A 25,829-nucleotide genomic window follows, 5' to 3' on the forward strand; every position below is an offset into this window, starting at 1 on the left:
GATTTATAGAGCACCATTTTCTCTTCAACGTCCTAATGTTCTTCTTCAAAATATGAAACTCTAAATTAAACCAGGGAGCCAGCTTCCTGTGAATAATGACCTTCTTTTTCAAGGGGGCTACGTTGTCGAATGCAAAACACAATGAGGAAGTAATACTATCAACAAGAGTATCTATTTGTGAAGGGGTAGAAATTAAACTGTTGCCCAACAACTGTTGTGTTTTTCTGTGATACTGAGGAAGTTGAAGAGGGCACAGATTCCTTAAAAGTTGTTACAGCATTGTCTGATAATGATCTTCTATAATAAAACGTTCTATCAGGGGTGGAGAACCCAGTTAATTAATGTCAAAGGTTATTAAAAAATTGTGAAATAGTACAGGGTGAAGAGGAAATACTGTTATTTCTTTAATGCCACATGTCAGCACAAGGTCCAGAGTATAAGAGCAAGAATGCGTAGGTCTGCATATACTTTAAGCAGAGCAAATAAAGTCTAAGATAGCATTTAAGGTTACATTTAGTCTATCACGTTCAGTGTCAACGTGAATGTTCAAATCCCCTTATCAGTATTTAACAATAAATCAGATAATAAATCTGATAACTGATCTAAAAACTAAGATTAAGGATCTACTGGCCGATGCAAAACAACAAACAGAAGAGGTTTTAATTTCTTGCAGTTTGGATGAGGGAAACTAAGGGTTAAATGTTCAAAAGGATTGTAAATATTTACTGGCCTGGGACTAATTAATAAATCAGACTGAAAGATGGTTGCTACTTCTCCTCGCCCTAAGTTTCTGGGAATGTGAAAATTTAAATAATTAGGACTTGATTCTTTTATACTAAAGTAGTCCTCCTGCAGGCAGGTTTATATGAGACAAAATAAATGAGTCTAATCATCATAAATCAAGTCATTAACTAACAAGGTCTTTAAAGAGAGAAATTGTATGTTAAATTAAACCACATTTATTTTAATTTGCTGTTTACCTGGAGTTGTATTATTTTTTTTTGATTCACTCCTTTTACTTTAGTTTTTAATCTATTTAATTTTGGCCATTGGCCAGACACTTTTTCAATGTTTAATATGTGGGCAACTGCACAGAAGTTGCAGAAAGGTGTGTTAAACTACGACTCTGCTTCCCGATCTGGACCCTGCATTGTCAGCATTTTGGAGAACTGAGGAGCTCCATTCAAAGTGGGGTGGTTATCAGTGTAAATCAGGCAACACTTATTGATTCCCCTACAACATTTGGTGTAAATTTTGTGATTGAGAATCCATATTTGAAAAAAAACAAAAAAAAAAACAGAGCTGCTCCAACGATATTTATTCCTGACCAGTGGGTCTGTCACCACACTTTCTTAGAACATCTCCTTTTGAAGTATGAAAAACATTGTTGCTCAGTTTCACTTTTTCTCATATCTTTGAACATCACTTGCTGAATGTGACTGATTTAGTCATAATTTTTAATTTAGCATATGCTCGTTTCATTGCTTAGATTTCCCTATATTATTTAAGTCTTTTGTGGAAACAAGAAGAGCAACAATACTGTTTATTTTTAATATATCACACAGTATACACAATATATTGGCATAACCTGTATCATAGCATAATCTTATGTCAATTTATAGACTAGTGGGATAAGTTAAGACTTCATTCATTCCTCTATCAAGCCCAAATAAAACATCTGATCCTGATATTTCTCCAAAGAAGTTGTGACCAAAGAACCACAGAGGGGAATCATTTTAAGACTGATGTTTAAAGTAAAAGTTTAATGCAATGATTTATTTTATATATCTTGTATATGAGTACACACTGTACAATCTGTACAGATAGAAACAATCACATTTCAAGATCTTTGGATGTACATTGGCTTATATGGTTGAGAACAGAAACATATTTATTTTGAACAGAAAAAAACATCCAGAAATGTAAAGTTCATTAAGTTCATTTTCATTTTTAATTAAGTCATTTAAGTTTGACTATGGACAAGCTTTGTGAGTTGCACAGACAAAAGGTAATTTATATGAGCACATATTATCATTCCAGTTGAGGTTGCTGCCAGCATTGGTGTGCCCACAGTGTTCAATATTCTCTGCATTGTCAGGCTGCCGGTCATTCCAAAAAGAACGACTGTATTTAGACCCGTCTGACCATACCCACGCTCCCTCCTTGTATAAATCAGTGAGTCCAATCCAGGTCCATGTCAGAGAAGGATCAAAGTTCTGGATCAGCAAATTGACAAACTCGTGTTCTCCGAGGCTATGGATGGACACCAGGTTGGCTCCCTCCGACACACATTGGAGCTCTGCCTCTCCCCAGGTCATCTTTGAGCCAAAATACTTGTAGCAGCGGCCTTCGAAACTGAACCAGAACATGGGACAGCCACCACGCTCAAGCTTCAGTTCCTGTCCGTCTGCAGGAGGCTCAGCAGCAAGAGACAGGCCAAACAAGAAGAGGAACCAGATCATCTTGGAGCGTGATGCCTCTGGTATGGAGAGACCTTGAATGCTTGCTGGAGTTTAATTGCAGTGATGGTGTTGGTGAGAATCCTGCAGAGGCATGTGGGAGGCTGCTTTCTTTTATAACCCTCGGTGGGAGCGTCTGTACTGTCGGTGTGATATGATTGGCCAGTGCATCAGTCAACATGTGCAGCTTTATGCAGCAGCAGCAGTTTTTATGATAGCTGTTAAAAAGGAATTTATCTAAAATGTGTCTAGATGTATATTAGATATTTTCAGTAACATTTTTACAATAATGAATCAAGGTTGTTTTTTTATTTAAATCTAAAAATACCACTGCTGTATACTTTTGACTGGCTAAAAATATACAGGAAATTAAACTGAAAATATCCGGGTGGGAACAGTACTTTTTTTTTTTTTTTTACCAAGGTTTGATCGTTCACTAAAACTTCACCATCAATGACAAAATTCTGTTTGGTTCCTCCTTTCGTAAAATGGGTTCCAGTAAATGCTGGCAGGTTTATCTACTCCTTTGCCAGTGTGAGGATGCAAAAGTTCAGAGAGATAAGAGTCTTTTTTATGTGCTTTTGAATAAACAATAAAACTTCATATCTGATCCTGAAAAAGACAAGAAGCCAATGCAAAAGAAACTGACGTGTGTCACCTTCTCCCCTGGTGATTGGATTTCCTTCATTACATAACAATTGATTACTCCTTAAAGGCCTTTCCTTTTACCTTTCATTTTCTGAAGAGGATTTATTAAGAGCTAATATGACAGAACACTGCAACTATTGACATTTTCAATGTGTTGTCCAACGATTAAATGATCGAACCCTCAAAAGTCACATAAAAGAAAAATATATATCTACTGATATATTCATAAATATGAAACTGAAGTACAATAGTTATTGATATCACATTTGTAGCTCTTAGCTCATTCAACAACAACTGCTTCTAATCTGAGTGTCCTGGCTCAATGCAAAAGTTCAGTAAGGTAAAGTGGAGACAAATCTTTCATAAACTTTTAAATAAACGAAACTTTAAACTTGCTTCCAAAATTGGTAGGAAACCAGTGGACAGACGCCATCACAGGTGTAATGTGATCAGCTTATCAGAAGGGTTTTGGACCGCTTGTAGGGATCCAAGCCCTAAGAGATTAAAGTCAATCTAAAAAGGTGATAATTTAAAAAAGTAAGTTCCTTATTCAGTTCCTGTAAATGTCTTTTTAAAAACAGCTTTATCTTTTGCTGTTTTATCTAGTTATGTATTTATCTTTAACCATTTGAATCCCTACAACCAGTATAAAAAAGTTACAAAAATGTAAAAAACTGAAAGGTTCCTTATTCAGTTCCTTTAAAATGCCTCTGTTTTAAATAACAGCTTTATCTTTTGCCGTTCTATCCAGTTTATTACTAAGCAGTTGACAAGAAGCTTAACTTACTACACATTTAAAGACACTAGATCAGGGGTCACCAACACGGTGCGCATGGGCACCAATTAGCCCCAAAGGTGGGGGAGCCACAAGTTGCAGGGAAACCCAGTAGTTTGCTTTGAGTCACAGAGAGCAAAGTTGCTCGCATTTTGCAGCAATCCCTCATACTAAGCGTAGCGACTGCGAAAAGGAAAACTGCCCTTTAACAGGAAGAAACCTCCAGCAGGAACAGGGTCAAGATATAAACTAGGTGAGGAGAAATTAAAATAATGTCATTTTGTAGTCTCAGCTTGTAGGCCGATTCTAAAATCATGGACAAATGTAATCGTTGCCACAATGTAATCTATAGAGAGCCGTTTCATTCAAATTAAACACTCAATAAATATTCCATCAAAAAAATGTTCCTATGAAATAAAACAAAATATACATTTAAAAAATGATTTAGCTTATTGAGTGATTTATTTACTTCAAGCTATATTCCTTTATTATTCATTTTAAGATCTATTTATTCTTTTCAAGAGTTACGGATTTCAAGATTTTGACACTTCTTTAAAGCTACTTTAAATAAGTGTCTTTTATTACTCTGACTTTTATTCTTTAAGTCTGTTTTTATTTCAGTCCATTCATTACATGTTTTTAATATTCAAATGAGGGGGCAGATATTTCTTGGTCGGTGGCTCTGTCTAGTGTGAGAGTTTCAACTAAAGCAACCTCATGAAATGTGTCCCAAAATAAATATTCAATATGAAATAAATATTGAATACATCTTAAAAGAATGAAAAATAAACCTTGAAATAATAAATGAATAAATCTTGAATAAATGACAAAATAAGCTAAAAAATTTTTTAGATATATATTTTATTTCATGGGGACATTTATTTATTTGAATATTTATTGATTTATCAACAGTATTTCATTTTGAATGAAATGTCTCCATGAGATGCCGCACCTCTATGTCAAGAAAAATTAACTGGGAATGCTGACAGGCGTCTTCCGTATCACTCACATCACTGAGTTAGTCTATCATCAGCCGGAGCCTGAATACTTATAACTACGCAACACCTACTTATAAGTAAGAAGACATAAACTCACCTGTATGGGTTCCATAACACCTTGAATTTATTCATTTTCTGTAGAATTTTTAACTTTTAAACTGCATTTTAGAAGAAAAAACAAACAACAAAAAAAGCATGACCTCAGTTGCCTGAAGATTGAAGGAGACAAGGAGACGTATTGCTTTGTAGTTCACTTCTTTTCCATTTTACAACTGATAAATAACAACATAACAAACATAGGCATATATTTACACATAAACAATATTACAATTGTACAAAGCCTTTTTCTTTAACTCATATTGTGAAGTTTGTGGGAATTTTTTTTTTAATCATGCAAACGGGTTTTTAACAACAGCTTAAAAAAAAAACAGAACTGTACACTTTTATAACAGCGGCTGATAAAACACTGAATCCAGCCTCCTGTTGTATTCTTGTTCAATTAATGTTTGATAAGAGTTATTGCACTTCTGCCGCCCTCTAGTGGTTACATTACAGCACAAAACCTATTTTACCTGACGCTTCGCAGCTTTTAAACCCACACCTGATCTCCTCCAAAGCTGTAGATGGCACAAAAACCAAGGCGGTTTGTCACTATAAATAAGCAAAAGTTTTTAATAAATAACCAACTTAACTTCTTCACACATGATCAGCAAAGGTGTGTGTATGTACATCATGCACAGCTTTATAGTAACCAATAAAACCTTTGAGTAACATTGAACTGAAATATATTTGTGCTCGGATGTAAAAGCTTTAGCAACTATTCATGGAGAGATCGTCAACAGGAGCATCTTGATAACAAAGCTGTTTTGTTATTAAAGAAGATTTAACAGCAAGTTTCTTAAAAAAAAAAAAAAAAAGCTGACATCTCAAATTGATTTAGCTCAGTACACCAAGAGGTTGCTGGTATGCGGTTAAACAGGTTTCAGGCATATTTAAACTTGCTGTTATCTCAACCAACTTTTTAAGAACATATGTAAACCAGCGAGTTTACTGGTGTAGCTTTAGTTTCCACAAGCAACACGTTTTTAACACTAACCACTTGAGCATCTTTAACATTTTTTCTGCTCTAATCCACTCAAGATCAAACATTTAAAGATGCTATAAAGATGCAAAGAACGTTTCCAGATGGACCCGATTCACTTGGGTGAAAACCTGACTGTTTGTAACAAATCTCTATTTTGAAATGATTTTTTACACCATAAATCCAGGACAGTTTTGGCACAGAAATGGTTAGAGGAAATGTTTCCTATAGATGTAATAGCAATCATGAACAAATGCTTTTGCTCCGTGTTGAAATCCAGATGAACACCTGTAAGAGGATCTTCACAGTATTGCACTTTATCCCTAATTTAAACCTTACAAAAGGTCCAAAATGGCAGCAGCTCCTTGTCTGAGTTAACGTTTAGGAATATCACAGCTGCACTGTTGCAGGGAAGTAACAAGAAAGGGAAAAAAAGGCATTAACACAAATATTATAAAATAACCAATGAGGTGCCACCAGAAGGATTTGTAAGCATCAGTACAATCAGAAACTTTTCTTTTTCCACGATGCACTTGTGCGCAGGCATAAAATAGAAAATGTCATTAACTAGTCGAGCTTTGCCCCACAGTGACTGGAAAAACAAATCTCAATGTTGTTTCCTTTGGTTCTATTAAATCTGTCAGTATTGTGAATCATTTCTCACAGTATAAACGAGACTGTTTCAAAGTGAAACATTGTTTTCAGTCAGTCAGGAGTTAATTATCCGTATTCTTCCTATGAAAGTGATTTAATAGAACAAAGCTGCTCTGTTGTGCTGCATTTCAAATAAAAAGACTTTGACACAATAAATCGTATAGATAAAAAAAAAAAAAAAAAAAAACATGAATCTCAGCGAGGACTGTTTCCATAGAGACTAGCAACCCCTGAAGTCAGTCATCACAAAGACAGAAAGCAATCTCTGCAAGGAATCAGATTGGCTTCACACGATCAAGGAGCAGACATCCTGCCAGGGCTTCTAACAGGGCAAACAAAAGCTGAGCTTCCAAACCAAACAGGAGACCTGCGGAGCAGCCAGGCTGCGACACTCAACATAAACGTTTGGCACGGAGAAGTGTTAGGTCCACGGTTTGTACAAAGCTAACTAATCCTTTATATTCACAATAGAACACCATAGAGATGAGAGAAGGCTGTTTCCGGCTCTAAAAACCAGAACAGGGAATTAGCTTCTTCCTGCACGATAACCAAAATGGCCCCACAAATAGTACAGCAGGAATGGCATGTTTATGAAAATATCTGTGAGTTATGCAATTGAAATTATATATTGAACAATCTATGATGCACATTTAGCTAAAAAAAAAAAAAAAGAAACTCTTAATGCTTTTGGGTTTGAAATGAGGACACGGTTATCAAGTCTTTGATGATTCTCAATGGGAACAGCAACATTTACAAAACTAAAGGAGTAGTCCACCTGATTAACAGGATCCTGAACCAACTGATGACGAGAACAAAACAAAGGTCTACTCAGCCTCTTAGGTACTGTACAAACTAATCACAGCCTCCTTGACCCTCCCTCCGCTCAGTTTCCTCATCTCCGTGCACTGATTAGGTGTCTGTAGAAGGTTCCCAGGGAGTGTGTGGAGTTTAAAAATCGTTTACAAGCACACGGTTCAGTGTAAGAAAGCCTTTTGAGAGTGGACGGTGTTGAGAGGACACGTTAGCGCTGCTGGTCGTGTGATCTTGCTGCAGTGTACATGTGACGGCTGGCTGTACAGAGAGTCCCCATCGGTCACACAGGCTGGCACTCCCACTTTGTCGGCTTCGCTGATGTTTAAGCTCGCGGCTCCAGTTTGTGGGACAGTTCGAAAAGTGTCTGCTGATTGTCGATGATGTGAAGGTAGTGAACGCTCGCCCTCACCTCTGCGCTGTCCACCCCAATCACCTCATTGCCTGTAGGAGACAGACACAGAACACGTGCTGAAGTCAAACACAAGTCTAAGCCTCCCCACTGTGAATTTAAACATCTATAGAAATAAATAAATCCCGTCTGGAAACTGTTGCATGGTGATTGTAAGAGAAAACATAATCAGCTGACCCAGAACAGATGCAATACTCTAAACCAGGGGCTCCCAAAGTGGGGGTCTAGCGGGGGCTCGCGAGATGATTTGATGCTGATGTGCTAAAATCATTTTGCATTTCCTTGTTTGTGAGACAATCATAATGCTCACAGTCCTCATTTTAATGCAGGGGACACCTGCACTTTTTTCTAAGAATGCTTAGAAAGATATTTTACGACTTTATTCTCATAATTAAAAAAAGAGAGAGAAAAAAAAAACAACAATCCCACTGTGGGTAGTCTCTTGCAATGTTATTTTGGGGGCTGCAGGCTGAAAGCTTTGGGAATCCCTGCTGTAAACAAAGCTGCAGATGGCATTGGAACCCCAGTAGCAAACATTAAGGTCTATTCATTGTGAGACAGTTTTATGTGGTGCATTACTCAAATGGTCCTTGTGTTTTATAAAACAGATATTATCTCAAATATCTAGTATATGGAGCAGTTAAAAATAATTTCCTTGTAAACACGGGATCATCTTTACAGCACTGGGCAGATTTAGCTAAAATTCAGCCTTTTCTTTATTACAAAAATCAACAGTAGTGGTTTTCAAATGAATGATGTCCTGGGCAAGGCCCTCCTTCTGTCCTTGATCATCATTTTATTTTATTAATTATAAGCTTGAATATTCACAAATGAAAATTGTGTTTTAAAGAAACTGTCTTGAGCGTAGAATCTGTCTGCCCAGGTTTAAATATCCCTTCAAAGATTTACTCATACTCGACTTAATCTAATGACTATGGCAAAAAGAATTGAAGAATTTAAAGAGTTTAAAATCACTCTCCTTAAGGACATTCTTTGAACAAACCTTAATAGGACGAATATGAATTTATGAATAATGCCGTCTTAATTTTGTGTTTTTGCATTTTTGAAGGTGTTCTCCATGTATGCTCACTCTTTGTTTTTACATAGATGTCTTTGATTGATGTCTGTATTATATGTGAATTTTGAGCCACTATCTCACCAGAATTTCATAATTGTTAAATAATGACAATTAAGACTCTTCATTCAACATTAGCAAGACTTGGTTTGCGCTTGTTTGTTTTATATTTGTCTAATTGTGTTTATTCTTTTATATTTCTGATGTTTATATGATTTTTCTTTTAATGTATGTGTTACAGTTATGAGCAGCAATTAGTTTCATCTGTAACTGTTTTAAAGAGCTTCATAAATGAAGTTGGCATGGTAAAAATGACTTAAAGTCAGAAAATCTGTAGAAATTGGCTAATTGTTTTGCTCAGTGATCAGGCTATCTAGAGTTCAGAACACATCAAATCACAGTTGTTCTCACATTATCAGTGTATGACTGTTTTAAGGTATAGTGGTCAATCTTTTTTCTGCTTTGGGTTCTGGGGGGATCATCTAATCTATTGGTTGTCCCACATGCCAATCATTTTGACGTGCTCACCTAAAACCAACGTGAATGTTCGTTCGTTGCTAGTTTCCTCTTGCTGGCTGCACACTTCTAGTGTTTATGTATCCGGTTAGCTTCGGTGTTAGCCTCGTTGCTCTCATCCCGTATACTTTGAGAATGGCTGAGAGTCGCAAGAAGCGAACTGTCTTGCAAGTTTATGAGAAGAAGAGGAAGGCCTCAGTAGAAAGAAACAAGACCAGAAGGTATTTTTCAGATTCTTTCATGCAATCCCCCTGAGCAGCAGAAAGCAGGTAAGACGGTCTTGCGCATGTGCAGTTATTCAAAAAATTACTTGGTCGTTTTTTACCTATATTTGTGGAAAAATTGGTCACTATACCTTTAACAACATATTTGGTAGGCTATTCAAGTACGTTAGATTCAGGTTCTACATCCTAAGGATGCATTTGGCCAGTTAAATGGGATTTAATGTCCTCACCTTGAACCTAAAATAGTAATTTTTTGCCCCAATTCATAACAGTTTGGGTACATTAGCAGTGTTATTATACTTCATGATTTAATGAAGAATTGAATGTCTAAAAAAGAAAACACATGAACCCTGTTGATTTTTTTTTAATTTTTTTTTTTACAAAGACCATACATATGTTACTTATGTTTAGAGAAATAATCAGAAATGCTGATACCCACCTGGTTGGTCACTCTGGCAGTGGCGAATCATCCTCACTGTGTCTGCAATCATATGCTGTCGAAATGAGACAATGTGTGTTTAAACACTAGAATACTAAAGTATTCTAAGTATACTAAGTATTCAGTATTAGTCAAAAAAAGTTAACACTTTTTAAGATAAATCCTACATAATATGTCACCTAAATTTCATTCACTTCAATGGAGGATTTAGTTCAGAACTTCTAAGGCTTTCAATTAATAAGTCACTGAAATGTTTGATTTAAATGGTTCAAGCTGCAAAAAAACCCAAAGACTTAACTCACCAGCTTCTCAAAGTTAACCAGGTTGTCATGAAAAGTCTTATTTCCTTCATGGATGAAAGTGATATCTAAAAGCAGTGGACAGGCATATTAACGCTTAATTCAGAGTTATTTTATATATTTATCTCCAAGTGGAGGATTTAGAGGATACCTTTTAGGAGAAGAGGCATGAAAGGGATCTTGGGAGGTTTCATCCTTTTGAAGGCCTCTCTATAAGCTTTGTGGTTCAGAGAAGGATCCTGTGAAGAGACGGGGGAGGAGAGAAATGAGTAAAAGGCTTGAAAAGAACGAGAAATTTAGGGATTTGACCGTAAAAAAAAAGAAGAAAAAAAATCCACAGAAGCATATTTGAAGCTCTGTCTGCAACAACCTCTCTGTTCTCACCGTGATAAGCTCCAACTCTGAGAATAACTTCTTGAACTTTCCTGGGCATTTCTGAAAAGGAGAGTATTTGGCAATGAGACATGTCTGACAGAGAGTTTGCAACTGAATCAATGCTCAACAACACAAATCCTTACCTCCCATGTTTGGTTTAATCTGCTCACAGCAGCTGTGTTCAGACCCATTATAATGGCAAAAGCAGAGTTCAGATTTCTTTGGGCTTTACAGCTACAAGCGACAGAAAAACGGAGAGAAAATCAGAATCTTGATGCTCCAGCTCAGTTTGCATCTTTTCGTTTTGTATGAACTCACTGAGCTGCGATCTTGATGAACTTCTTCAGCAGCTGCACTCTCTTATTAAGGGAGACACACATGAGCACCTCGGACATGACCCATTGCTGGACCTCGTTACAGCGCTGGAGGAGGACCGAGAGCGCCGCCGTCTGGCCGGAGCCAGGAGCACGGCTCAGAGTGTAGTACACCAGCTCTTGCTGTGCGTGGCAGATAGAGATTTGTTTTTTGATATAAATCAAAATCTGAAGCACAAATTGTTCGTCGTATTTCCTTACGGAACACAATGTGATTCACAATCAACCAATTTTATAGTAAGAATAAGAGTGGCAAAATAAACAAGGTTTAGTTAGTCTTCACAAATACTATAGTCCCAGCCAGGCATGGTGGTGTTTGCATCATGTATAATGACTGTCAACTGGATTTACAAGGTCTAACTCAATTTTATGTTACACAGCAAAATACAAATAAGATAATAAAACATTTACAATAGTTTTTCTTTCAAATAATCATGTGCTTTGTAGCCTGCTTCTAGAGTAAATTCAGTTCAGAAACATGTCAAAGATGTTAATTTAACTAGGACCGCAAAACACAAGGAAAGCCTACCATTAAGATATTATTGCCAAATATTGCAAACATAATGACACATTTTTTTAACTAGTCACTTTCTCTTCTGTCAAAAAGCATTTTTCATTTTTTTTTTTTTTATCTTTAACGCCTTGGGAACTATTTTCTGTGTCCGGTGTAAGACTTGATACTGTGTACCATACCAACATTTCTAAGCAATACTAGTAGCAGAAATTAAATAATGAAATAATGCTTTGCACGCTAGTGACATATTCAGCTTCCTGAATGGATCCTCACTGTAGTTGATAGTCAAATGTCACAGAGATGAGAGACTCCATGCAGGTAAAGTTGTTGGATGTATCATAATGACAATCCATGTGAATTTATTAACTGATATAGTCATCACAATATCCAACAATAATATCAGAATTGATGATTTCCTAATATTGGTCAGCCTTAACACGTACATTCTGACTAAAACTGTATGAATTGCTTTTATAAAAAAAAAAAATAGCAGCTAAATTTCAATCTCCTCTATGCAAGACTTGCACGCAATCTCTGTCATGATTCGATTTGCATTAAAGTGTTTGGATGCAAATCATTCATGTTTGTGTAGATACCTCATGGATAGATTTGAAAAGGCTCCAGTCCAGGTGGGTGAGCGCTGCTGCCACGTCCCAGGTGTTGATGCCCAAGAGTCGAACCGGCCTCCTGCACAACTCCGCACTGTCTGTTAACGGAGGCTGCACATACAAGCAAACAATGAATGGTAGTTTGCAAACAAATTATTTAAACTGGGCTAAACATTGTGTCTATTTTGAATAATTGACAACCTTTTTTTAATTAAAACTAGTCCATATATAGTGCATTTAAAAAAAAAAAAGCATGTTTAATTTAACAAGAGGATTATGACACACAAATGGTGCCACTAACAATAACAGGAGGAGAAAACGTTCTAAGGAAGAGGAGCTTTATCTTGAGTCTGTTCTTCCAGATTTGATGTTACAGAGAAATGGTTTCATGAATACAAAATTCTATTTACATACCAAGATCTCAGTAAGATCCCTGCGACAGACCACCAGTTTTCCCTGTGGGGTCAGAGACTCTGAATAGACACAGTCGCTGGGCTGCAACATTCTCCGCTCTGCAGAGACAAATAAAAAAGGAGAAACGGTTATGATAATGAAAATACTCTTAAAAAGAGAACTCATCTTCCCTTAGGGCATAGTTGGTCACAAAGAGTCCAGTAAACCATCAGTTTGTATAAAAGGTAAAACGGTTTTATAAACTCTTGCATAAGTGGGTCTAAGGACAAACATTTATTGCAACACGGTGCCAAATCAGTGTGCATGCATGTCGTCTTGTGTTTGCGTACCTCCAGTCTGTAAGACAACGGCCAGCACCATGTCCTCATCTGCTTTGTCGAGCTTCAGACTCACAATCCGCAGCAACTCCCGAGCCTCCAGAGAAGGGTGTGTGTGGACACTTAGGTAGGAGTCAGGACTCACGTACACACAACATAGCACTGAAAAATGAATTAAAACATTTATACTAAAAGAAGAAAAGCAATGCATATGGTTCAGAAGCAAACACAAGCAAAGCTTAAAGAGGACCATTTCAAATGATTATTGTCAAGTACAAAATTGGAGAAAAAGAGATGAACAATCTGTATTTAAGAGATTTGTATAAACGCGTCTAAATCCAAATTCTGCCATTATCCATAATTACGTGGAGCTGTTTAGTGTTTGTCTCACTCACCCTCTCTCTGATCCGTCTGCGAGTTGCGAAGCTGCAAACTGTTCTCCTTTAAGCTCATCTGCTGGTACAATTGTTTACTCTGACAAACAAAGAAGAACAAACATGAAGACTTAACAACCTCTAAATAGTATGTGTCATCTTTTTAAAGACCTGTCCTTGGGTTGGGCTCAGTGTCGACTAAAGTTTACCTTCATCAACTTTTAAGTGGGAAACTGATTACTTTACGTACCTTTTGGCTGGGAGGGCAGTCGTCCACCGTGCTGCGAGACAGTGACACAGTAGTGAGCAGGACTGTGGTAATACACACAGTGTAACATCAACACCATTTAATAAGCGGTGCATGCTTACTGTCTGCGACGCAGAAGTTTCTGAAACTCTTTAAGGTCTTTCTCCAGCGAGGGGAACTCATACAGATCCTCTAAAACACACCGGTACAGCGTCTGACAGAACAGGGAGGATGATGAACATTAATGACAGTATCACTTATTGTATATTGAAGAAAGAATGGGCTTTTTCAAAGGGCTTCTGTGATGCTAAATAGTCAGTGCTGTAAGAAAAAGTACAGCTCTGTCACTTGTTCAGCCTCCTGCCAGGTCATTTTCCCTTCACTTAATAGAAATATTAAGTCTGACATTTAGCAAAATTTCCAATTGGGATAGATACAGGTTGTCCCTGTGTGGAAAATGACAAACTGCCACCCATCACAGTTATTAAGGCAATGCTGTTCCAAAACTACAGTAGGCAAAAACTATGAACCAGCTACTTTCAGCCTATTCTATTACTCTATAAAAGGCAGAACAGCAAAAGGTTAAAAAACCTTATGCACACAAAGTACAAAACAAAACCAATGCTAAGATTTACAAATGTTTATTTCTTTTTTTTGCTAAACTTTGCAATGAAATCAAAATGACAAAATATAAATATAGGTAAATATAAAACTGTTCATAATCACAATCTAGATTATCTTTGAAGCAATGAGAATAATTGTTATTTTTAAATAAAACCAGTAATATTGTGTGTTTGAAATGTTTGAAATGCTTATAGAAATGTCAACAATTAAACGGTGGTATTTTTCCTCAAGGTTATCAGTCAATTATTTTTAAATCTATGAAGCTATGGGTCAACCATGTGATGCATCTGAAACATCAGAGAGTTTCTTGCAGCATTAGAGCTAAAGCTGGAAGGTTTGGTGAATAACATGTTTATTAAAAAAGTAGAAACATATTAAAAATGTAATATGTGGAATATATAACTAGTTCATAAAGTAAAATAATATCAGAAAGTATCATTCTTAAATCTTGAGCTAAAAAGTCCTTTGAGACCACATGAACTAATGATCTCAGCTTAGCATCTCTCTTTCTAAGGTTTCTCTTAAAGATTTTAACTAAGTATTTCATGAGCTATTCCTCAATAGAAATGGTATAATTCAGAATCTTCTCTTACTGCTCGATTTAAAGACCTTCAAATAAAGATCAAAAGTAGAGAACTATTTTAGCTTTCATAAGGATGTGAACAAAAACAAATACATATTTATTCCACGTTAATTCTAGGCATTGTAAACCCAAACCAATATATAAAGTTCAATTTATATAGCTCACAATACAAGCTTTCTAATACCTGCATCGGATACCATTTAATTTCTTTACCTATTCAATGAGTTATGGTCAATATGTTTATTGCAGATGTTCAAGAAAATATTATTAAAAGCCAGGGGGGAAAACCTATATATAGTTACGATGAAAACTAGCACAGTCTGTGCAGCTAATTTAATAACCAGTATGAGACGGGACACATCCTCTGGAATGCATGTGCGTGCACATGCGAGTACGGCAGACAATTAATAACCTTGTACAGCTCAACTCTCTCACATACACACCTCTTTATCACCGTCATTGACCCTCCGTGGCCCCCCTAAATCCCAGCTTCCCTCCCATCGCCCTGTTACTAGGCAACTATCACCTGGGTTACGCACTCCATATAAAATGATACCCTTGCCAACCCTACCACTCTGGTTTCCATGGCGACCTATTGGAGAGCAAAGGAGCAGCCAGTTTATGTAAGAGCGAGCAAGTGAAGGTGTTGTGTGTTCACTTTTGAACATTAGTGTTTTGGTAAACTCACTTTTATATATATATATATATATATATATATATATATATATATATATATATATATATATATATATATATATATATATATGTATATATATATATATATATATATATATATATATATATATATATATATATATATATATATATATATCTTACTGATCCAGAACAATTACAATTTTACACTTACATCCAAGCTAAAAAGACTGTTTTTGTTCTGAGAAAGAAACGTCAAGATGTACCATGAAAACTTACACACTTTTCATCTTTCTCTCTCAAGAGCTAAAAAAATGAGGCCATGTTTGTCCTGGCAGGTGAGCTTAATAAAAAGGACACCCCAGGATCATAATATGTAGATATAAATACATTTACAAACACATGTTATAAGTGATGATAATTGTCAGTGCGGCCATACCTTCATGAAGCTCCTGATGTGCTCCTCTTCCTTGAGGAAGTCCTTATAGAGCCTGCTCCAGTGGGACACGAGCCGCAGTACTTTGCGCTTTCTAAAGAGGGCGTCTTTGCCCTCCTCCTGGCCCCTGCAGCGTGCACTGCTATAAGTGAATGTAGTCAAGGAGACATCAAACCAAAAAGTAGATTGAAAAGGATTTTACAGGACCCCAAGCATGCAGTAAGGATATTGTCCCAGCAGCGCCTGACAGAGGTCATTAGTGGACATGAACACAAGGTAGGTCAGCAGGAAGTCATCCAGCAGCATTTCTGAAACACAAAGCACATCATTTTAAATACCTTTGGTATTATTTAATTTATCCCCTAAGACATTATATAACATTAAGCACACATAATTGATTAAAGCTGCCTGATGCCCCTTGATATACTGTACTATCAACTTTATGTAATTTATAAAGCAATGACTGGCAGGTAAAAAGGAGAAACAATAAATATTATAGGAGCATAACATTATAGGCTTGCACATTACCACCCTATCACATTAACTCAAGTGTTTACATCACAGCAAGGGTAGAACAGAACAGATTGAAGGGGATGTGGGATATCATGAGTATGCAAGACTCAGCAGGTGAGCAGTGGGTATGAATCAAACAGAAATGGCCCACAGCGCACAGGGCTAATGAGCCATTGTTGTGAGGCTGGAGAGCTCTGTGTGTTCATGTGTGCGGCGTCAAAGTTTTTTTCTGCAAAAAGAGAAAAACAGAAGTGACCCAAATGTGGCCGTCTGAGGCAGAGAGCACAGACATCAATTATAGAAGACTGAGCACAGGCCTTGGCATTAATATTTGATCAACTGTCCTTTTTTATATATATAAAACTGCAATATTCTTTAGAAATACTTTAGGAAGGACTGACTGAGCCAGAAGTGTTTCAAATGGCTGTTAATTTGGGTCACTTCTACTTTCTTTACATTGTAATCGATAAACATGAAGCCATTTCTTGACCGGGTTTATTCCTGCTTGCTTTCTCCATCACACCATCCCACATCCCCCCTTCTCTCTTCATCCCCCGTTTTTCATTTTTTTCCCTAGTTGCTGTTTATATTTCCTCCTACTACTCTTCTCCTCCTACGCACACACCCTCTCAGCTCCATGCAATGATAAATACCCATTTTCATCTTGAACATATGCCCCCCCTGCGTTTGCCCGTTGGCATGCACAAAGTCAAAACACACAGTTGCAGATGGCTCAGTGCGCGCACACACGCACGCAGCTCCCCCCAATGAATAACTCATTCAGTTCTGACCTTGGGGACTTTATCTCTTGTGAGAGAGCGGAGGGGGGAAAAAAGTGGATAAAATGTGCGCTGAACTAATCGTGGTAATCTGCTGCTTTTGTTTTTTTTTTTTCTTCTTTTGTGCGTGTGTGTGTGTTTTGCGTGTACACGGTGATGGGGCGTTTGAGTAATTGCTCTCTCTCCATGAAAGCGTGTTAGAGCCTGTTCAACACGCTGCAGAGCTAAGCCAGTTAAGACGGCACACTGATGCTTGGCACCACCTCAGGGAGCCAAACCACGCACGCAAATGTTTGAAACACCGTCTACGTGCATGCTTCCTCCGGCTGCATGAACATACAGGAAAGGCAAACATGGACACAGTGTCAGATTTCATACCCCTGCCTTCATCCCCCCTTCTTTTTACGTTCCATTACTCTCCACCGTGAATAAATATCAGGCGGACTTCCTCGACAAAGCCCATCTCAGTTCTCCCCCACATTTATCTCTCCCTCTTTCTTCCTCTGCTTCCTGCAATTCAGTGAGATGGCTCCCTGTGGACTGTTCGTAGCTGCTGGTACTGAGGCCTGAGCTGACGCACAAAGACGCCTTGTCTTAAAAAAAACATTGCTAACAGACTGCAGGGTAGTTTTATAAAACCTTACTAGTGTCCCCGATGTCCCAAAGTAATAAAAGTAGAGTTTAAGATGATCATGGCTTGAAGATGATGCAAAATTTGATTAGGCAAAAACAAAGCAAAAAACTAAAATAATCGCAGGACTGTACTTCAATTTTTTTTTGTTTGTTTGCTTTTTTTTTGGGGGGGGGGTTACCTGCGAAGAGATATCGGTCTGTAACTCAGACATGCTACTGATTCCTCTCTGAATCAGATTTGGAATAGTTTGGCAACACCCTTGCATACTTTGATTTCAGTCTGCATACTTGAACCATGCTCTTTAGAATGATAAAACCATTAACTTTGTGTGATAGACCAACAAAATGTTGTTGGATAGTCCCCTCCTCAGGAGAGTGTTTCGCAGGTTGCCAAGTCAAGAGAGACGATGATGTTGCACAGTTAAATTCACGATGACGACTGAAGACTATTCAGCCATAGTAAGTTGTTATTGTTGAAGAAACAGCTTGCTCACAGAGACGTGGGGAAGAAAAAAGGACCAACCGCCTGCCACTGACAACGGCCCATTGCTACTGTGAAATGGCGCCAAAAACACTTCCCACCGACCCTGATGAATTTTTAGTTACACAACATGATGCTGTTTATGCTGTTGTATTCTGCTCCACGTCCTACTGACTTCCATGTTTGAAGGCAGCTTCTGCGCTCTGTTTTGGGAACCCTGGGATGATTGGTTCAAAAACCAGGAAGTATACGGGTTACACACTGCGCCAAAGCAGCTCCGTAGCATACCTCTACTTTTGAAAGGCAAAAAACTTGACTAAGACATTGTTGAGGGAGAGGACCTATTGTTTATAGGGAATGTTACTTCCATCCCGGGTGACAAATGAGAATGATTTTGGTTGATATTACAGTACATTTCTTTCACTTATTGCTCATTTAAAGTTGAAATTACAAAAGGGTCGAGGGATTTAATTTTTTAATGAATAAAATGTTCTAGTGCGGCCCCTATCCTCCCAAAGCAATGCTAAAGCTTCAGGTCTTTTGGGACATGTCTCTACCAGCTTTGTTTATCCATTTGTCCATCCATTGTCTAAACTTTCTTAACTTTGCTGAATGGTAGGTGGACTGGTACCAAACAACGAGCGCTCATTGGACAAAAGGCAGGGTACACCCAGGACAGGTAAGCCAGTCCATCACAGAGACATAGACACATGTTTTTGGACCGTGGCGAGACACTGGAGTACCCAGAGAACCCATGCTTGCATGGTGAGATATTGCAAACTCGGGGCCTTCTAAACTGCAAGGTTAGAAGGTCTAGAGCAACTGTGTGACCCTTGTCTTCATGACCTCCAAGGCCTTCACAGAACAGTAACAGAGATTGACTTGCACACATGTGGATTATTTTCAATGATAAGATGACTCCTAAAGGCTACTGGGTAAACTGGATTTTATTTAGAATGATCAGAGAAAAGTGTCTGAATACCAATGCATGTTAAACAGATTTTTATTAATAAATAAAAATTAAAGAGAGTACAGGGAACAAAGACAAACACTAGCTAGGCTACAAGATTGCAAAATAATCCAAAACACTTTTTTTAAACTGTTTGCTATATAAATGTCTTGAGTGTCCTCAGGCTGCTATTTCACAATCTCGTTATAGCATTTAACCTCCTAAAGGATCCTTATACTTACAGGGAATCACATGGTTGAATGACTGCACCTGTATGGGGTGACTCACGCAGCTACAATCACATAAATGCACTGTGGGGAAATGCACACCTTGTGGGTTTGAAACCACTTTGGGGAGAGTAAAACTGAAAGCTGGGCTGTGTTGTAACTTGTGCTGGACTGAAAGGTTAATTCCTTTGAAGCAGCGCGGTATGCAGAGCTCTGGTATGCTTCTCTGAGCAATTTGATTATTCGTCTGAAAGCCGTCATCCATGTTATATAAATGTTAGTCACATTTAAACTTAAAACTGGAGAACTTATTTACGAACAGCCTTGTTTTTTCCCCAACATTTTGCATCTATATATTTATATTTTCGAAGACACAGCTAAATTGTGTACTCTACAACGATAACGTTTCTGTAACACATTGAGTAATGTGTGTTTCTAACCTTACCGCTCTCTCTGTTCTCCGTTGCTCCTCTTTGATCGTCCAGTCGGAGGTCACTGAGCAGATGCTCCAAGATCTTGAGTGGCGTTCCCGACACCACCACGTACCTGTAGGACGAAGAGCGGCAAAACCCGTCTTCAAAAAAGCTGGAGAACAAAGTGTGGTCACGTCCGTCTCTCCACCCTCTCTCCTTCTCTTCCTCCTCCACATTTTCATCATCGATGTAGGGAAAATGGGGAACATCGAATGCACAAGTCTCTGAATCGCCACAGTCCCCATCGTCAGTGCCACCCTCACCGTCTTGTTTGTCATCATCGTCATCGTCATCATCATCATCAATATCCTCCTCTGCCTGCGCGAGAGTAGCTAGCTCAGAGTTCATCTTCATGTCTTATCACATGCCAACAATCTGTCCTCCTCTAAGTTTTGCGTCCCTGTGAGAGGGGATACTCCATGGGGTTCAACGTCAGGCTGGCTGCTGCTGTAAGCTATAAGCCTTTGAGATTAAAGTCCTCTCTCTGACAGCTCCTGCAGTTGCTCTGCGAGAGAACTGATTGTTACTGAGGATGCTTTGAATTGTTTATACACACATACACACACAGTCTCCTAACCTGCCTGTCTGACACTCCCTGCTTTGTGCCTCAGGTCTTGGCTGACACTGCATACAGAAATCAGCTTTGAAAGCGTACACTATATGACCCCAAATAAATAGAATCATGGTGTCATCTTGTTTCCCCCTTTCAGCTGAGAACAAAAAGTCATTCTCTCCGTTCTGCCCCAAGTCAGAAGCTTAAGCATACATAATCTTGGTCACGGACAAATACAGTTTCAGCAGCCCTGCTGCTATTTTACAGGGAGCCAAAGCAAAATGAGAAAAGTGGAGGGATGACTGCTATAATTATGTATTTTTATTGTTATTGTGTCATTTTTGTTGTAGGAAAGGTTCTTTATAATGAAGGGAGAGGGACTGACCTCTTATTGCAGTCGTCCTCTCTGGACACGCCCCCCGACGATGTAGGTGAGGGCCTGTCGGACGGGGACGTCACTGATGAGGTTACTCTGCGCAAGACTAATACGTCCCGTCCTCTCTCCTTGAGACAAACCCTCCCCACTGCTTCCTGAAAGGAACCAAAAAGACACACAAGCATGTCACAAAGTGAGACAAGGACAAAACTGCTAGAAGGCCATTAAAAGGCCGAAGGCGCTCAATGTTTAAGCCATTTATAATTCATGATGGATCCTACGCTACAACACCATAATCTACAACATTTCCTGATTATTTAGGCAATAATCAGTCAGATATTCAATTCATTATACTGTATATAAAACCTCTTCAAGATGGATGCAGCTCTGAGTGCATAGAGTATAAATTAGAAGGCAGAGCCCACAAAAGACTGACACGTTGAAATTCCAGATGCAATTACATGTTTTTCCCACTAGGGTGCAGTGAAAATTCTGAATAATTATCTATGAGGGAACCGTGTGAAGTATAATGGTATTTTGTAGCAGTTTATAACCATGTTTGGTGGCTCATAATTACATTGTAGTATAAAACTACTAAATCACATGAAACAGCAATACAGTATGTTCAAGCATGTCGACACAGCCTCGTCTAACACTATCAAAGGGAAGGATTACGTTTCCTTTCTTTTAAAAGGTGTGGCGCTTCATATTAAATTACACTCCGGAACTCCGACTAGTTATGTGGGCTGACACCTGAAATGATCTCGTCCTCAAGAAATGAGCAGCAACTCTGAGGACACACACACGGAAACACACGAGCACGTTTGCTTGTGAGAGTCCAGTGAAATAAAAATAAAGTTCCAGGTGAACACAAGAAGTACCAGCCTCAGGCAAGAAGAGAGAAAGAAGACAAGAGGTAGAGATCAAAGCCAGAAGAGGAGCAGATGCTCACCGCAGTCTGTGTCTCAGCAACCAAGACAGACAAGGAGCTCCTGACGTAAAGGGTTACCTTTCTGTTTAGTCGCGTCATAATAATATCAATGCTAACCCTAACGATCTTGGGGTTGAACATAACTAAGTTTTACCAAAGTCTATAGGTAACTGTGGTCAAAGTATGGAGATTTTATACTTTAAATGGTCGCCCAGATCCCTCTACAGCACTGAAAATGTATCAAGAGACAGATAGGAAGCAAACAAATCCTCGCACGCCATCTCTTTGACTGTCAGATTAAAGGGCCTGTCTGATCCTGAGAAAGGCAGGTGGGATATGACTTGGGTCAGACAAAACATTAAGCTCCCAGATCTCTTTGTGATTTCTAATGACTCATTCTAACAAAATGTGGTCCAGGTGTTCAACGGCTACCGGATCCTACTACCCAGGTGTGAGGCTGGCGGTTCTCAACTACACAATTTCAAATGTAATACATACGTTACAACCACAACAATTATGAATTTCTGTGACATACCACATCAAAGTAGATAATATGTGTGAAGTTCAATAAAAGGGATGCATATAACTCTAAATATGTAACTAAAACAATCTTAAATCTTTTCTTAATACCCCTAAAAAAATGCAGTCACTCAATTAGAAAATAGAGTCATGAGTGGCTTCATCCTAAGGTTGAGTAATTCAAAAGTGAAGAATAAAGTTTGTGCAGAAGCAGGGCTAGGTTGTAAAACTATATATCTGTAAGAACATGGTTAAATTTTAAATGGACTAAATTTATATGGTGCTCTCCTAGTTATGCAGACAAATCAAAGTGCTTTGCACTAGAGCCACATTCACCCAATAACACTTACCAGCGTGCACACATTCAAACTCCAATAGGCAGATTAGAAGGCAATTTTAGGCTAAGTGCCTTATCCATTGGCACATCACCTTGTGGCAAAAGGAAGCTGGAATTGAACCTACAACCTCTGGATTGCAAAGCCAAAATAAAGAAATAGGAATTAAACTAGTTTTTTTAATCACAATGTTTATCCATTTTCAGGCCAGTGTCGATTTTAAACCAAAATTAACCAATTAAATGTGATTCCACCCACATAGTTGGTCTGAATCATGCTGTCAATTACCGTTCCCGGTTGTGAATGTGACAAATTAAATTTCCTCAGCTGTTATCAACATTGAGTCGGAGTCATAAGATAAGCATTGTTTGCCTGTGAAGGCCAATTTAACGAGATGTGACACTGTTACATTAATTATACTGGGGACTGGCACCAACGCCACACCCAACAGCTCAGATGTGATGTCAAGATATTGCATTTACTAAGTGCTGTAAGGGATACATGCAATTAGAGCATGTCGTCTATGGTTCGGACACCACCCAACTTTATCAGCACTGACTGTTCCTGTCTTCATTAGATAGCTGACTCTGTCAAATATCTAATAAAAGGAAAGACCAACCAGAAATACGGAGAGGGGAACAATGAAACAGGCATTATGTAACCAAGAAGAAGCACTGTATAAACAAAGAAGAGGAAAATGTGTTGTGTTCCTTTACATGGATGCCAAGAAAAACTCCTCTAGGCTCAAAATGGTAGATTGCAGCATTAAATACTTAAGTCATATCCCATGCACAATGACTAGGCAGTAACACAACATCATTAATCTCTGAAACATACACATACTTCTCAATTTGGACAACAAGAGCCTTAAAAAAAAGGAAAAACAAATATTTGAAGAAGGAGCATAAATATTGTGAATGGGAGAGGCAAGAAGCTTATGTAACAGAAAACCAGAAAAGTAAGCAAGATGAAAGGCAAAAGACTGAAAGGTATGGTGAGAATACACAAACAAGAACGGGAGGAACATGGACTTACTGATGAAAGCAAAGAGAAGACTGTTAAATCTGGTATATTAGATTTAACAAAGCTCTTTATTTTTATCTTTACTGAAATTTAAAGCAAAATTCAAATCGCACACAAATAGAATTTTTAGAGGCTCTATCAATAAAGCTTTTTTTTTTTTTTTTAAGAGGTTTTGACTTGCTGGTGAAGATTTGTTTCCCCTAAAGGTCTAAGAAAAGTTTCTGCAGATGCCTTGACAGTTTTAAATTCAACTGAAAATAAAAGAATTACAAGATTCCCTCCATTTATGCAGTTTGCTGTATTTATAGAGCAGAAATTAGGGCAGCTTTTCAATCTTGATGAATAGGGGGATATTAAATCAAACTCTTTTTGTTGTTTGCCGTGCACAATATTTTGCATCACAATTGTCATCACAATATGAGTATGTGTCCTAATCACAAAGATATGCTTGGATGCAATATTCAGCAAGCTATAGTATTTCAAGAGACATGCTTTAACTCTCTGCATGGATATAATAGATTTGGCCAGCTGGATGTTCTCTCACTGACCTTGATGCCCAAAAACTGGCAAGCACATGGGAAGTCCCGTGGATGGAAAACAGCAAGATGATAGAGCAAACCATGGGTTAATCACAACAGCCAGCCTAAAACAGCAATAATGCAGTTGCACATTTTCCTAATATCACGCATTCCGACTTTCAGTATATGACTTGCCTATAACTAATCAGCTCAAGCAGAAACTGGCCACTTCTGATTTCCAAATCACAAAAAAATTCATTGGGGCAATGCTTAAGGCCTGTTGTTTTTCATTTCTAGATCCAATTTGCCTTTTAATTTGTCTTTACAACAAAGTAAATTGTTGGGGAAGATAAACCTTCTGCTGGTATGTCATCTATTCAAGTATAATTACATGTAATGCAACAAAGTGACATGGCATGTTCCAGATATAATCCAATTTATCCTCATAGCTAGGCAAGATTTCAATCATTCAAAATCAAAATGCACTTTAACAGCACGTAACATGACTTGGGGTGTGACATATCTGCTTTATAACACTATAAGCAAAGGAAGTTCAGAATTTGACTCACTCAACAATATCCAAAAGTTCACCAGCTTTTCTAAAAGTTTTAAGATGCAGAAGTTTTATTTTAAAAAGTTGTTCTGTGTAGACTTATATAAACCCAAGCAGGAGGTCAGAACGATTCCTCCAGTTTTTCAAAATCACCCATCTGTAGCTACAAGTTTTTTTTTCCCGAGCACTGTTTCACAACAGGGAGACTTCATGCTTGAGAATTTGGGAGATTTTGGAGCATAAAATAGGTCACTTGAAATACCCTCGAGTCAAACTACAACTGAAAAGTTTAACTCACCTGCATGAATAATACAAAACATAACATTATGCATGCAACACACCGCAATAAATTAGGATGCTTGATTACAGTCTTTTCAGGTCATTTATACATTTGATTCTTTTCCATTTACACACATACTGTAACATTTTGAGAGGAAAGGTGGACCTCATGGAAACCCGAGTAGAAGGTTTCCTCTTCCAGCGACTGAGCCCTATCAGTGTTGTGATAGTGCGGGCCCAATTCCAGGGAGGGGGGTAGGGGTGGGGGTCGGACCGGCAAGAAAATGAAACCCCATCCTTTTAGGTCAGCAGCACAAAAACAAACACTGTATTGTAACTCTTACACCAGCTGGGAAGTAACCCTGACACAGGTGGGAGTATACGTGTGAACATATGAGCGCATTAGGATGTCTGCAACCTTGTCTAATTCTCTTTGCAGGACTAAAACTTGAGCAAACTCTGAGGGATATATGCGATATAAGAACTAAAGCCAGGAGTGACTGGATGGCAGAGAGGCACTCGGCACAGTCTGCTGACACCAGTTATATCACTATGGAAACAGCTCACATTGGTTTGTCAGAGCTTTTCCATCAGGAAAGAAAAAAATGAAAACAACATAATCATGAAAGCTTAGATAAGAGAACAGTCTCTGCTGTGAATAGAACTCATTGCTTGGTTTTGATTTCTGTCCAGTTTAGTAGCCAAAGATTACATATGTGGCTCTGTAGAGCCTCATCAGTTGAAATTATAATATGTTTGAAATGTAATTAGTCCAAA

The 25,829-nt window shown here is 38.1% G+C and overlaps 2 protein-coding genes across 2 annotated transcripts in view; both read right to left on the reverse strand.

Moving 5' to 3' along the window:
* Nucleotides 1-1,885: 1,885 nt before the first annotated feature.
* On the reverse strand, nucleotides 1,886-2,528 carry LOC105937528 (galactose-specific lectin nattectin). Its single transcript, XM_012878880.3, has one exon. It carries the CDS (start codon nucleotides 2,460-2,462, stop codon nucleotides 1,974-1,976), a length of 489 nt encoding a protein of 162 aa, XP_012734334.1. The 5' UTR covers nucleotides 2,463-2,528; the 3' UTR covers nucleotides 1,886-1,973.
* A 4,312-nt stretch (nucleotides 2,529-6,840) lies between these two features.
* rapgef5a (Rap guanine nucleotide exchange factor (GEF) 5a) overlaps nucleotides 6,841-25,829 on the reverse strand; it is a 57,048-nt gene continuing 38,059 nt past the window's right edge. The window contains exons 10-26 of the mRNA XM_012878905.3: nucleotides 20,904-21,049; nucleotides 19,938-20,038; nucleotides 16,140-16,218; nucleotides 15,914-16,058; nucleotides 13,736-13,827; nucleotides 13,617-13,647; nucleotides 13,388-13,466; nucleotides 13,005-13,154; nucleotides 12,676-12,773; nucleotides 12,250-12,372; nucleotides 11,084-11,262; nucleotides 10,909-10,999; nucleotides 10,775-10,825; nucleotides 10,542-10,629; nucleotides 10,394-10,458; nucleotides 10,092-10,146; nucleotides 6,841-7,869 (exon numbers count right to left, since the gene is read on the reverse strand). Of these exons, the coding sequence (XP_012734359.1) occupies nucleotides 7,751-7,869; nucleotides 10,092-10,146; nucleotides 10,394-10,458; nucleotides 10,542-10,629; nucleotides 10,775-10,825; nucleotides 10,909-10,999; nucleotides 11,084-11,262; nucleotides 12,250-12,372; nucleotides 12,676-12,773; nucleotides 13,005-13,154; nucleotides 13,388-13,466; nucleotides 13,617-13,647; nucleotides 13,736-13,827; nucleotides 15,914-16,058; nucleotides 16,140-16,218; nucleotides 19,938-20,038; nucleotides 20,904-21,049 (1,692 nt within the window). The 3' untranslated portion in view covers nucleotides 6,841-7,750. The remainder of the gene's footprint in view (nucleotides 7,870-10,091; nucleotides 10,147-10,393; nucleotides 10,459-10,541; nucleotides 10,630-10,774; nucleotides 10,826-10,908; nucleotides 11,000-11,083; nucleotides 11,263-12,249; nucleotides 12,373-12,675; nucleotides 12,774-13,004; nucleotides 13,155-13,387; nucleotides 13,467-13,616; nucleotides 13,648-13,735; nucleotides 13,828-15,913; nucleotides 16,059-16,139; nucleotides 16,219-19,937; nucleotides 20,039-20,903; nucleotides 21,050-25,829) is intronic.

Source organism: Fundulus heteroclitus, chromosome 13 (assembly GCF_011125445.2).
Source record: "Fundulus heteroclitus isolate FHET01 chromosome 13, MU-UCD_Fhet_4.1, whole genome shotgun sequence".
NCBI classification, from domain to species: Eukaryota; Metazoa; Chordata; class Actinopteri; order Cyprinodontiformes; family Fundulidae; genus Fundulus; species Fundulus heteroclitus.